Source organism: Lipotes vexillifer, unplaced genomic scaffold (genome assembly GCF_000442215.2).
Source record: "Lipotes vexillifer unplaced genomic scaffold, Lipotes_vexillifer_v1.1 scaffold618, whole genome shotgun sequence".
Classification (NCBI taxonomy): Eukaryota; Metazoa; Chordata; class Mammalia; order Artiodactyla; family Lipotidae; genus Lipotes; species Lipotes vexillifer.
Window position 1 is genome coordinate 587,689 of NW_006799025.1, and position 13,080 is coordinate 600,768.

The 13,080-nt window shown below is 40.4% G+C and overlaps 1 protein-coding gene across 1 annotated transcript in view; it reads left to right on the forward strand.

Moving 5' to 3' along the window:
• The first annotated feature begins 5,275 nt into the window (after nt 1-5,275).
• WASL (WASP like actin nucleation promoting factor) overlaps nt 5,276-13,080 on the forward strand; it is a 67,464-nt gene continuing 59,659 nt past the window's right edge. The window contains exon 1 of the mRNA XM_007471283.1: nt 5,276-5,722. Within this exon, the coding sequence (XP_007471345.1) occupies nt 5,606-5,722 (117 nt within the window). The 5' untranslated portion in view covers nt 5,276-5,605. The remainder of the gene's footprint in view (nt 5,723-13,080) is intronic.

Sequence of the window (13,080 nt, forward strand, 5' to 3'; positions counted from 1 at the left end):
ACACACAAAGGACCAGCATCAGAATAACATCATATTTGAACAGCAATGTTAAAATGAGAAATCAATGGAATAACACATCCAAATTCTGAAGGACAGTGACTTTCAATCTGAAATTCTAGACCGTGTTAAACTATCAGCCACTTGTGAGATTAGAATAAGACATCTGATGTGCAAGGTCTCAAAAATTTTACTTTTTACATATATTTGTCTAGGGAAGTCACTAATGAATACATGCTATCCAAACAAGGGAAAAACCAAGATAGTTAACACAGGATCCAAGAATCAGAGAGCCCAACACAAAAGAGGTGAAAGGAAATCCCAGACAACAGCCATGCAGTCAAGAGAGCAACAGTCTAGATCAAGCGGAGGGCCCTGGGAGACAGGTCTCTGATTAAAACAAACAAAAACAACATAAGTTCATCTAATAGATTCCTGATACATTTGATTATGTGGAAAAGAGTATGGGGAGGGATTTTACAGTTGTTAAAGAATACGGAAGAAATGAAACAATTAAACAAAAGAAAATTTGAAGAAATCATCGAGGGGAAAATAAATCCAACAAAGTAAAAGCCCTACAGGAATGTAAATATTGTAATGTAAATACCAAAAGAAACAGTTCAGAGTGGAGGATGACTGGGGCGGGGGTGGGGGGCAGTAAATGGGGGTAGAGAAGGAAGCATAGAGCTTCTGGGTTATGCTGTTGTTATAAGCTTTGTAGTATCATTTTGTTTTTTAAATCATGTGAATGTATCATTTTTAATAAAGCTAAAAATTGATTTTTAAAAAGTTATATGTATTTTGCAATATGTACAAATATTGAATTATGTTGTACGACTGAAACTAATATAATGTTATATGCTAATTATATCTCAATTAAAAAAAAAGAAAATACGTAAGCCTAGATTTCAACTCTGAAATGGAAAATGAACTACTAATAAACTTGAAGAGTAATAAAAATGAACACAAAAATTACTGAAATAGAAATAATAAACGATCAAAATTACAACAAGAAAGTTATATGGTAGAAGAGTCCATATCCTTCATCTCAGTACTTTCAGTGAAGTAATCCATGGAGACTCATGACATCGTCAAAACATCCTAAGTATCCAAACTGCCTACTCATCCATAAGGTAGACTGACCTTGAGCACACTAAAATAAAGAAGCCAATGTCTGCCCTCTCTCATCTGTAATAATCCAACTGAGAACCATAGAGTATTCATTAAAGTTAAAGAGCAGTGGAAAAGAAAAAAAAAAAAAACAGTAAGCAGCATCCTGGGAACTATAACATACATATTTCAAATGATTTCTTGAATAAAGGTATGTATTAGGTATGTGGAGACTAGTGGTACTGGCCATATAGTGGTAGTAACTAGCACTGGTAATTCACTAGCACAATTAAGAATTCAGTTTTCCACTAAGACCAATAAGAAATCAGAATGGGTTGTAAATTTCTAAAATAGTAAGCCCCAGAGAGGCTTGTACTCAAAATGAATTTAAAAGGGAGAGGGAGTGGAATATCGTTTGCTAGCTTACTTTTCAAGATTTTAGTTGATGAAAAATAAAACATTTAACTTGGGAGGACAAGGACAAATTCTCTTAAACATTTCTATATGCAACATTCACATAAATGTGCAGAGATATTTTACAAGGCGAATATTCTAAACCCATGGCACTTGGAGGTTGCGTGTGGGAAGCAACATTCACCACTCCTGCAGCAGCCAGGTTTGCTGTTGTTCTGTCTCTACAACTCAGCTCTGCCATGGGAAAGCAGCAAGTCAGGATTGGTAATTATGACTACAATGGCTGTTGAATGTCACAGATCCCTGTGTGCAGCTACCTCTACATTCCCCTACAAGGAAGGATGTCATTCCATTTTTAAATGATTAACATTAGCAAGGGGAACAGGGTGTTTCAGAGGACTTGTAACAGTACATAAACAATGATATTTGTAAAGGAGAAAAGTGGATTAACAGAGCACCAGGAGAGGAGAAATTGGCAAAGTATAACAATAAGGGCAGGGAATGCATCTGAAAAAAATGCCTTCGTTTCCATAAATAAGCTACCCTAATGTTTTCTGTTAAAATGAGGACTTTACCTTAAAGGATTATAGCAAAGACAGAAGAAAATAAAGGACCTAAAATAGATTCTAAGTGAGTCAAGGAAAGTCAAATAGGAAAAATTAAACATGAATTGCCTTATTCTGAGTGATATCCATAGACATTTTAAGATAGCTTATGCATTTTATACCTACAGGAAGATAGAATCCGTACAGTCTTCTTTACTTAGCTTACAAACTTCAAGATACTTAGTTGAAGGGAAATAGAATCCTTCTTATTTCCTGGATCAAATCCAGTCTCTCAAACTGGGTAAAAAGAATTTGAGATAAGAAAATAACTTGCCAAAGAAAACAGAGAAGGTTGTCTTGTGTTCTGCCAAATAAAGGATATGCTCTCAAGAATCAAAGGAAGAAGGGGACTTGCTAAAACCTTTCAAACAAATACAGCTGGTACTGCTTGGTCTCAGGATGATCGTGGAAAAATAGAATCCTTGTATGCATGGTAAGGCAGGAAAATCCAAATATTGCTTGTTCACATGTTCATGAGAGTAAGGAAGTCCTATTGCCAATGCAATGTCCACGCTTACATTTCCCACATTTTAAGAACAATAAGTTGGAAAAAGCCTAGAGAAAAGCAAAAACGACAATGAAGGGGTAGAAAATAAGAACTTAAATTGCAATTCTGTGGACAAAACCATATTTAAAATTTTGAGGAAAAGTTAAAGACATGTTTTGTGCTTGAGACAAAAGCCTATGGTCATTATAATTTCCCATCCTCATTTCTAAAGAAAAAAGAACAAGGGCAAAAGAGTCAGAAAATTGCATTTAGAAATAGATAAGTTGTTGAAAATTTCCTGAAAGAAAAAAAATCAGTTAAAACATAAATAGTCTAGACTAACAACAGGTTGTGAAAGGACTGGAACCCAATAGTTGTCAGCACAGGACAGATTCTTCAACTCATAGCTACTGTCCATTCAACTATCCTCCTATAGCTTCTTTTTTCACAGTCCTTTTCCACATCACTCTCTCCTATCTTCAGAATAGTTTGGTAGTCTGCAACGTTTAAAAGCTGGCATTCTGGCATAAAAATTGCTATCTTTCAGTTTTTATTAGAAATTAATATGATTCTGTCTCTAGTTTGATAGTTTCAAAAAGTTTTGTAATTTCAGCATACTGGGACACATAAACCTATGTGACATAACATATAGCCTAACTAGAAATTCTGCTAACAAAGAAATTATGCCCCAAATTCACCACTATCTATCTGGAGAACTATACAGAATCCCAAATGCGAAGGACAATTTTCAAAGTAGCATGCTTAGATACGACCAAGGTAAAAGTACACATTTCAGCTCAACGCTTGCTCCCTTAGCTAAGGGAAGGCAGAGCAGAACACAGGCAAGGACGGTCAATGACAGGACAAATAGTATTTGAGTAACCACTCTGTATCAGGTATTTTTCACATGTTATCTTGGTAAATTTTGTAACTTTGAAGGACCAGCATCAGAATTTGAATTATCCACTATCCTTCAGAATTTGAATTATCTGTTTATGCTACACCTTTATTAAACAGAAATTATTTTCACTTTATGGATGAGGAAACAAACTCAGAATAGCAACTTGGCCAAAGTCCATAAGGTTAGAATGACAGAATAAGAACTCCAACTTAGGCCTATCTGAAGCCTATACTTCTGTTACTATCCTGGTTCACAGGTTTGAAAATATTACGGAACTAATCTCTACTTCTCAAGAATTGGTAATGCTTTCCACTATCACTGTGGCTTTGATAAATAGGAACCTCACTTTTTTTTTTTTTTTTTTTTTTTTTGCGGTACGCGGGCCTCTCACTGTTGTGGCCTCTCCCGTTGCGGAGCACAGGCTCCAGCTGCGCAGGCTCAGCGGCCATGGCTCACGGGCCCAGCCGCTCCGTGGCATAGGGATCTTCCCGGACTGGGGCACGAACCCCTGTCCCCTGCATCGGCAGGCGGACTCTCAACCACTGCGCCACCAGGGAAGCCCAAATTTTTTACATTTTTAAAGTGGATTGATAATGGTTTAGTAATCTGTTTAGTACATCCAAGATTTGTACTGGGAGCTTTCAGAAATATTAAAATCAAATAGTTTTACCAAATTTCATTTGGCAAAGGATAGATGTCCTAAGTTTAATGTAGGTAACTCTTTTGTTTTAACCGAATAGCAAGCAAACATGATGGTAGAGTTTATGCAATAAATGCTAATTTGTTTAAAGTGGAGATGCTTATTTATAATTCACAGCAGTGGGTATAATTTATCATTTACATATTCCAAAACGTGGTTTTAATACAGCTGTCTAGTATTTAATTTACTGAACAAAGGGGGTTATCCTAGGTGGCTTTCAGTATTCTGAGACATACAAAAAACAAAAAACAAAACTCCTGAGATCTATAAATTCTAAGGATTAAATCACAATATGTATTTCCCTGGGTGACACCCCAAAATGGGCACATTCATTTTGGATTAAAAGAACACAAAGTCTTTGCGGTTTGAGAGAAAGAAAAAGACGAGAAGGGGGAAAAAGAAATATTTTTCAATTCACAAAACAGGGGGGGAAAATGTGTGGAGGACCCTTCGAGAAGAGGCTGAACTGATATGTTACAAATACATTTGTCCTACGAGACACACCAGCGAGCGGTAGAATCCATCAGCAAGATCTCTGTTTCTGGACCTGGTCCTCCACTCCCACTCCTACTGCTGAAGTCTGGACAAACTCTGAGAAACCGTAGGCACCTGCGGCTCTGACAGAACGAGCGAGGAGCACGGGGGAGCGCGTCCCTTCTCCCATTTTCCGTCTGCAGATTCCAGACCTTTCTGACAAGCGGTGTGAACGTCTGGCTGTCGCGCCCCAGAAATGCGACCTCGTCCGCGGAGGATGACCTGGGTCTGCACTGAAGCTCCGCAAAGGTGTGCGTCCGCAGAAGAGAGACGGGCAGCTCGGCCACGGAGACCTGACGCCTCCTCCCTCCAGGGCTCTGCCAGCGGAAAACACCCAAGAAAGGAGCCCAGACGCCGGAGCCCGAGCCTGACCCGCAGCCCCGCATCCGGCCGCCCGTTGGCCGGAAGGGGGCGTGGTCTCGGTCCGGCGCGGCGAAGCCAGCCGCGACGTTGGGGGGGGGGGTCCTCCGGGGCCGCAGACGCGCGTTTCCGGCGCGCTCCCCCACGTCTTGCGTCCTGTGGTCTCGCCCGTCCCCGCTGCCATGTTGGATTGTGCGGCTGCTGCCGCCGCGGAAGGAGGGCTGGAGGAGGAGTTCGGGGTTTAGCGCAGTCGCCGGAGTGCGAAGACTACGAGCCTCCGGCCAGAGCCTGGCCCGGCCGGACCTGGGAGCTTCCCTTTCTCAGCGCGGCCCGCCGTCGACTCCTCCTTCCCGTGGCCTCCTCCCCGCGCCGGCGGAGCTGCGAGATGCTGCGCCTCTGATTAGCCTCCTCCCGCCCCTGTCACCGAGAAAGGGGACGAGCGCTCGCCCACTCGCTGGAGGAGACGGCCCTGGCCTCCCTACCCCGCCGGCGAAACCATGAGCTCCGGCCAGCAGCAGCCGCCGCCGCCGCGGAGGGTCACCAACGTGGGGTCCCTGCTGCTCACCCCGCAGGAGAACGAGTCCCTCTTCACCTTCCTGGGCAAGAAATGTGTGGTCAGTGGCCGAGACCCGCGTCGCCGACCCCGACCTTACCTCACGGGCCCGGGCTGGAGGGCCGGGAAGTGGGAGTGGGGAAGGAGGCGGGAGAGGCGCGGGTGGGCGGTGGTGCTGCCGGCCAGGCCTCCCGTTGGCCTCGGCCCCGCGTCGGCCCTCCGGCCCCGCGTCGGCCCTCCGTCCCCGCGTCGGCCCTCCGGCCCGGCTTCCTGGGTGCGGGCCGGCGCGGTCGGACGCCGCCTCCCGGACCTGCCCGGGGAGCACGCAGGGAAGTGTCACCTCCGCAGGCCTGCCCTGGAGCCTTGCTCGGTCGGACCCGGGTCCGTGCCCTTGCTGCTGACTCAGACTTTACTGTCAGGTCTCACGGGGATTTTCTTCTTGCCCGAGCTGCTTGATCTTAGTAACTGGGCCCCTGGACTGCCCCTCGCTTCTCCTTCTACAGCCGATCTGGGGGCGCCTTCCTTCACAATGCCAGAGGTTTCAGGAGTGGGTCGGTCGGGGACCGAGGCCCAAATATGAATGAATCGGACCCTAAGGTGTTTTTTAAATCTCCTTTGAGGATCTTCATTCCTTTGAGGAATGAGGTCGAGTGCGTCTGTTCAGAATGAGGGCAGGAAATGCTGCTGCTCCCCATTGCAGAGAAACGAGGTTTATTTCTCCAGCGGTCTCGCCCAGGCCTGGATTTTCTCTCCTCTCCACTGTTTTTTGGTTTGGGTTTTTTGTTGTTGTTGTTTTCTTTTCTTTCTTTCTTTCCATTGGTAGGAATTGTTGCTCTCCCACACCAAGAGCAGAGGAACCGCAGTCTCCAGCAGTTCTTGGCCTTTGGAGGTCTGAGAATGGTTCTTAGGTTGGTGCAGTGCGGCCTGGTCCAAGCCCCGATGGCCAGTTGGGAGCGAGCAGCTCTGCTGTGGGAAGGGCACTGTGTGTTGTTGTTGACGGAAGCGTTCATTACACGGGCCGCTGGCACTTACGCGGGTGGGGAGGTTCTGCTCTGCGGGGTAGGCCTCGTTAGGCTGCATCTTACTGCGCTGGCTGGGTTGAACTGTGGTTGAGTTTGTTGGAACGCTGTTTGGGTCCCTTTCTCCCCCCCTTTACTGCTTAACACCTGCGGAGTATGTGCCACTGGAACCCGGGAAGCACCGAATGAAATGCCAACAGGGCTGTACCTTTTACAGCTTTTCTTAGTAGTGCTAAGTGTGTCAAACCAGACTCCACCTGCCTGTTTGAGAAGTTGGGATTAGACAGGTTCTGGGAAGTTACCAGATTAATTGTTAACTTTCTAGGAGTTTACCCTTTGTATCCTGTGCCATCCTGTAGGAGATTGAATCATTACATTCAGTTCAGATGTGTTTCAGATTTCAGAAGTTAGACCTGATTAGAAGAATAAAATGAGGGGGGTGGCTTAAAATGAGAACTGGGGGAAACAACTGCAAGGGCAGTCAAGCCCTTTACTCCCAACACACACTTTTTAAACCAATGAGAAAACTGAGCCAGTGAGCCCGAAGTCACCCAGCAATTTAGTAATGTAACCAGAACTAGAAAACCAGGACTCCTGATGCCTACTCTGTTGTACTTTCCACTACATCATGTTGTTTTAGAAGAGTTTTTTTTCTTACTTGTTATTGACTTATTTAAAAGTGGTATGAAAGGAATAGTAACTTCTATTTTTCATCAGAAACTGATATAATTAAAATGTAAGACTCTTAAAGCAGCACTAATTTTTGAATATTTTCAACTTAGGAAAATCTTCAGTACTTTAAAAGTGACATTATTTAAAGTTTGTGGGTTTACCACTTTTGTTGTGTAATCTGTATCAGAAAGCAAGTAGTTGTACCTCGTGTTACCTACCAGACACATTAACTTTAAGCAGGAAGGACATTACATTTATACCCAAGTATACAGACTAATTGCTCTGTGCTTACCTGTAATGTTTACTGGTTTCAAAAAAATGACTGATGTGGAAGAATACAGTGATAGATAGAGAATGAATTTCTGTCATTTAAAACCACACTGTTGTAGTTACCTGCTCTTGTGGTGTGAAATGGCTGCGGAGATTAATATTTGAAGTCTCCAATTATTACAGAGTAAAGAATGATATGTTAATTTTCTGGAACAGTCCTTTTTTTTTCCTTTGCTGACTATGCAGTTTTTTGTACAATACTGAAATACATGGTCTCATTAAAAAAAAAAATGAAGCAATGAGATTTATAGGTCAAACCAAATTTGTTTAGCAAGATGTATTCAGAACTCTATCTAAGAATTCAGGAAATGAAACAGGAGTAGTTGTAGTCCCAGCTCTCAAGGAGTTTCATTCCTTCTTTCACTCAGCAAATATGTATTGAGTATCTAAATGTTGAGGTCAAAATCAGGGTTGATGCCTACACTAAGGGAGCTTACTATATCTAAAAAGAGAAACAAATGTGTGAACTGATGAGTATGTCAATACTTCAGAGCGATGTGCAAGAGGCTGCATGTCACAGTGGAAAATCCTGTATCCTGGCTTTGTAATCAGCAGATCAGGGTTTAAACTCATATGGTCACTTTGGACAAGTTTCTTAAGCCCCCTGTCCTAGCATTGGTTTTCTCTTTTCTAAAATAGGTGGGGTGGTTGTGTGGATTAGAAGGACTATATGTGTGGATGCTATTATTTTTATAAAGGTTTAGGAGATCAGAAGAGAGGATGAGTAAACGCTTTTTATAGAATGGTCAGTACCTGAACATTTAAGATTAGTAGGTATAGTCGTCATCGGGTGCTCAAGTCCCTTGCAGTCAGCCCTCCATGTCCAGAGATTTGGAGGGCCCACTACCTCCCAGGTTGATGAGAGGTATGAAACAGCTTGGGAAGTCAGGGGACCTCCTAATAGTATGTTATGGATCAAGAAGGGGTCTCAAGTTTAGGTATGCATTGGAATCATTGGGGAGATTATTACAAATGCATATGGCTAGGCCAGATTCCTAGATAATATTCAAATTCATTGGATCTGAGGTGTAACTTGGACATTTCTATTTTTAGCAAGCTTAATAGAAGTCTCCAACTTATATCATAGTTTGAGAACCACTGCTAAAATCCACTGTTTTCTAATAGGGTAATCCTGAAGCACATTGGAAATGTTAATAGGTTTTCCCTCAATCTTTGGTCCATAAACTCTTTGAGGACAGCATTTCTCTAACCCCTTCAGATAACAATGTGTATTTCATAGGTGTAAGAGATGCAGTTGAGGAAGTATTGCACTAGTTAGTGGGGTACCACAAGATCAGATTTGATTTTTAGAAAGTTTGGGGAGAAAGGTGGAGGCACTCTATTATAGAAGGTGGATTGAGGGTTGTTAGATTGGCGGCAAAGGAGATCAGATACGTGTTTACAATCACCTGCATGAAATATGATGAGGGTGTGAATTAAAGCAGTGCTAGTGGGATAAAGGAGCAAGACTCCAGTAGGATTTCATCCCCCTTAGGTAGAGGGCATGAAGGAAGGGAACTGGGGAAAAGGCAGGTATAAAACCACCAGCAGAAAAAGTATGCAGAAACATGCATGTGTCACTAGATGTAAATATGCTTAGATGTTAATGAAACTCTAGGTTGCTGATTGTTTTCATGGAGGAGGTGAATTTTCAGTAAAGCTATAGTTTTACCACAGTTTTTAAAAATAGATTTTGAAAAAGTTGAGGGTTCATTTAAACTTATATGTAAATATATGTTATGTAATTTTACATAAAGTTAATAGTTCTGTTGCAATTTATTAGCTGGTGGTATTTTCTTAGAACAGTTAAGGGTTAGAAACAAGATTACTAGGTCTAGTTTTGTAGTTAGTTCTGTTGCCTTTCATGTGTGTGATTTAACTTATTTTCTGTAAAGAGTATATCCATCTTGCCAAGAAAAGTTAAATATATACATTCCTGAATAAGTAAGAAATTAAGGATTGGGAGGAAACAAAACCTTATACTATCCCTCTGGTCCAGATGGATTGGGGTTAGAAATGTTAAATATTACCATTCCCTGCATACTCACTTGGTTTGTTTCAGGATTTAGTGATATTTAAGAAGGCATTTTTATTAACTAATTTTTATTTTTATTTTCTTTAGTTCCTCAGCACTTGTTTTAACTTGCTTAAAGTCTTTAGTTTTTTGTTTGTTTTCTCACCCTATATATAATTCTGGGAGATTAGACCTTATGCCTACATAGTCTTCTATAATTTTTATAATAACCAGCATACAGATCACTGAATACTTACTGATTGCATAATTATAATAGCTAACTTGTTTACTCCTTAGGAGTTCATTCAGCATTTCTCATTGCTTGATCAGGTTGTTAAAACCTTCAGTTTCTAATACAGATGGTATCTGGACTTCAGTCTTCATTTATTAGGAGAACAAAGCGGTTTAATTCTTCTGCTGAACTAATGTAGTTGGTAGCAGTAGCTGTCCAACATTTGTTTCTGTTCTAAATTCTTAAATAGGTTTAGGGAGAGAGATGCCTAAGAGGGATCATTGTCTTGATGAAGCCCTAAATTGAGGCAGTCCCGGAGGGAAGTTAGTGCTGGGAATGTATTTCACCTTGAGTGATATGTAAGGAGAAAAAAAGGTAAAAATTCACAGGATTTGGAATAGACAAAGACATGAAGGCAGCCTAGGCTAGTGAGGAGGGAAAAGGTGAGTACAAAAGTGAGTGCATATGGGGTGAACTATAAGCACAGGAGATTTAGAAGAATCCAGCAGATCTGGGTTTATATATCCTTTTTTTTTTTTGAAAGAACAGAGCTTCTGTTAGTTAACCTTGGTATATGTGTGTTTTGCTCAGTGGAGACAAAGATAGTATATATCTAAGTGCAAGGTAGATAATCTACAGTCATTTCACTGCAGATTCCCATTTCTAACTCACCTTTTTCTTAGCATCATAATTTGATAGATATTTTACCATAGAAAGACCAGGGTAAACAGAATTAAAAAGCATTAGTAATAGAATAATCAGCTCTCAACTAACTTTGAATTATTATTATTAATTATTTATTCTAATTACAAGGAATTTTTGGCTTATTGTAAGTATGCCTTTTAATTAAGATGGAGTTATTTTAAAGAGTTCCTGTTTTGTTTACCAGTTCCGTCTAGAACCTCATTTCTTACATGAAACTTTATTAGTGATATGATAGTTTGGTGTTACCTTTTATTGCTTATTATCTAAGGTTAAAAATAAGGTTGTTGTTGTTTTTTTAAGTTTTTAGTTTTAAGTGTTAGACTCAGTAGTTATAGTGAACTGACTTGGTTGTTTTAGAATGATTAAAAGTTGAGGTTTAGAGGAGCAGATGGAGTTCAGCTTCATTATAAATTATTCTGTCTGAGAGTCATAACTTTGATCCAACAGATAAGAACTCAGCATTATTAATAGAGTTCACTTTCATTGTAAAGGTTCTGGAAGCAAAACAAGTTTATACACTCTTCTCCAGAGTAATATAATACATATTGTTAACTGTAAATAAAATTCTTATTGGTGTATAACTGAACAATCTAGTATTTTTTAAAGTATTGTTTACTAATTAGAAGACATTTGGCATATTTAACTATATTCATAAATGTAGTGTAACAAAAATGTATTGTTTTTCTTTATTGTATCTATCAGTATTCTTGGAAATAGAGGATTACATCACTATAGTGTTAATATAAGAGAGTGGAATTATTAGAAAACATCAGTTTCCCTTTGGAGTTAATGTGTTGTAAAGGACTTTATGACCCTTTATTTAGAAAAGCATCTTTTAAAAAAAATTATTTATTTTTTTGGCTGCGCCAGGGCTTAGTTGCGGCATGCGGGATTTTCAATTGTGGCATGCGGGATTTTCAGTTGCGGCATGCAGAATCTAGTTCCCTGACCAGGATGGAACCCAGGCCCCCTGTACGGAGCATGGCGTCTTAACCACTGGACCACCAGGGAAGTCCCTATTACCCTTTTTTTCCTAAAGAAACCAAATAACTGGTCTAATGTTGAAGAGGTGAATCTAGAAAAACTCCCTTTAGAAAATAAAATCAAATGAAAGATTTGTAGTAACTTCATATTTCAATTACTATAACTATCTGTTAGTTTAACTGTTCTCTATGTCCTTGGTTCCTCTGCCATGATGATTTGACTTTTTAACTTATTTTTTACTTGACCTGAAGATTACTATAGAAATCTGTCTCTATAAAAGGAGTACTCATTAAAGACCAGATAAATTGAAACAAAAGGGAAATGTGAAAGACATCTGGGAATATAAAATGCTGTTAAAAATATGAGGAGATCGAAATTATCATCAGACAAATATACAGTAACTTTAGGACAATGAACTATTTTAAAGTTTGATTTTAAAGTTAAACTTTCATATTAAACTTGGAGAAGCCAAAACTATCTAGTGTTTTTAAGTATTAAAATAGAGGTGAAGTTGTTTATCATTTTTTTTGGTTCCAAAATGAAAAATTTTAAGTGAAATTCTCACTCCAGTAAGGTGAATACTTTTGTTGCCATAAAAATATCAGAGGATACCTAAATACCTAAGAAATATTCATAGTAGTAAAGGAGCTTATTGATTTGTATGCAGTGCATGAAGCTAATCAAATGATTTCCTCTATTCTTATTAATAAAATATAGTCATGATCAAGAATTGAGGATTTGCTGAGTACATAACACCTTCCCGGTATCTTGGACTACATGGAAAGGGTAGAGAAGATTTAGTCCTTACCCCTCAGTTGTTCACTAAGTAGCCAGGGAAGACAAAAATTATGCATGTAAAGATAGTTTTACAAGCCACCATATATATATATATAATGAATATAATATATAATAAAGTTTTGAATAATAGAGAGGAGAGATAGGTGTATCACTGTGGGTTTTAATAATACATCATTGTGGGGTTTGAGCATGAGAACCTTAAATGGCCTACAGAATTTATGTCAGAACAAGGAAGTAGCCCAGTTCAAGTGTAGGAAAATGCGTGAGCAACTTAGGAGTAGAAAATTTTCATGAAGTGTTCTGCAATACTGAATAGACTGACTTGGCTAGAACTGAGAATGGTATTTGCTTGAGGAGATAGTGAATGATAAGTTCGAAAGATAAATCGAGGCCAGATTTTAGAAGACCTTGAACGTCAAACCTAGGGATTGAGCTTTAGTCCCTAAGTAGGGAGAAGTCACAAAGATTTTGATTGAAAAAAAGGTCAAGAGGGGCTTCCCTGGTGGCGCAGTGGTTGAGAGTCCGCCTGCAGATGCAGGGGACGCGGGTTCGTGCCCCGGTCTGGGAGGATCCCGCATGCTGTGGAGCGGCTGGGCCCGTGAGCCGTGGCCGCTGAGCCTGCGCGTCTGGAGCCTGTGCTCCGCAATGGGAGAGGCCACAAGAGT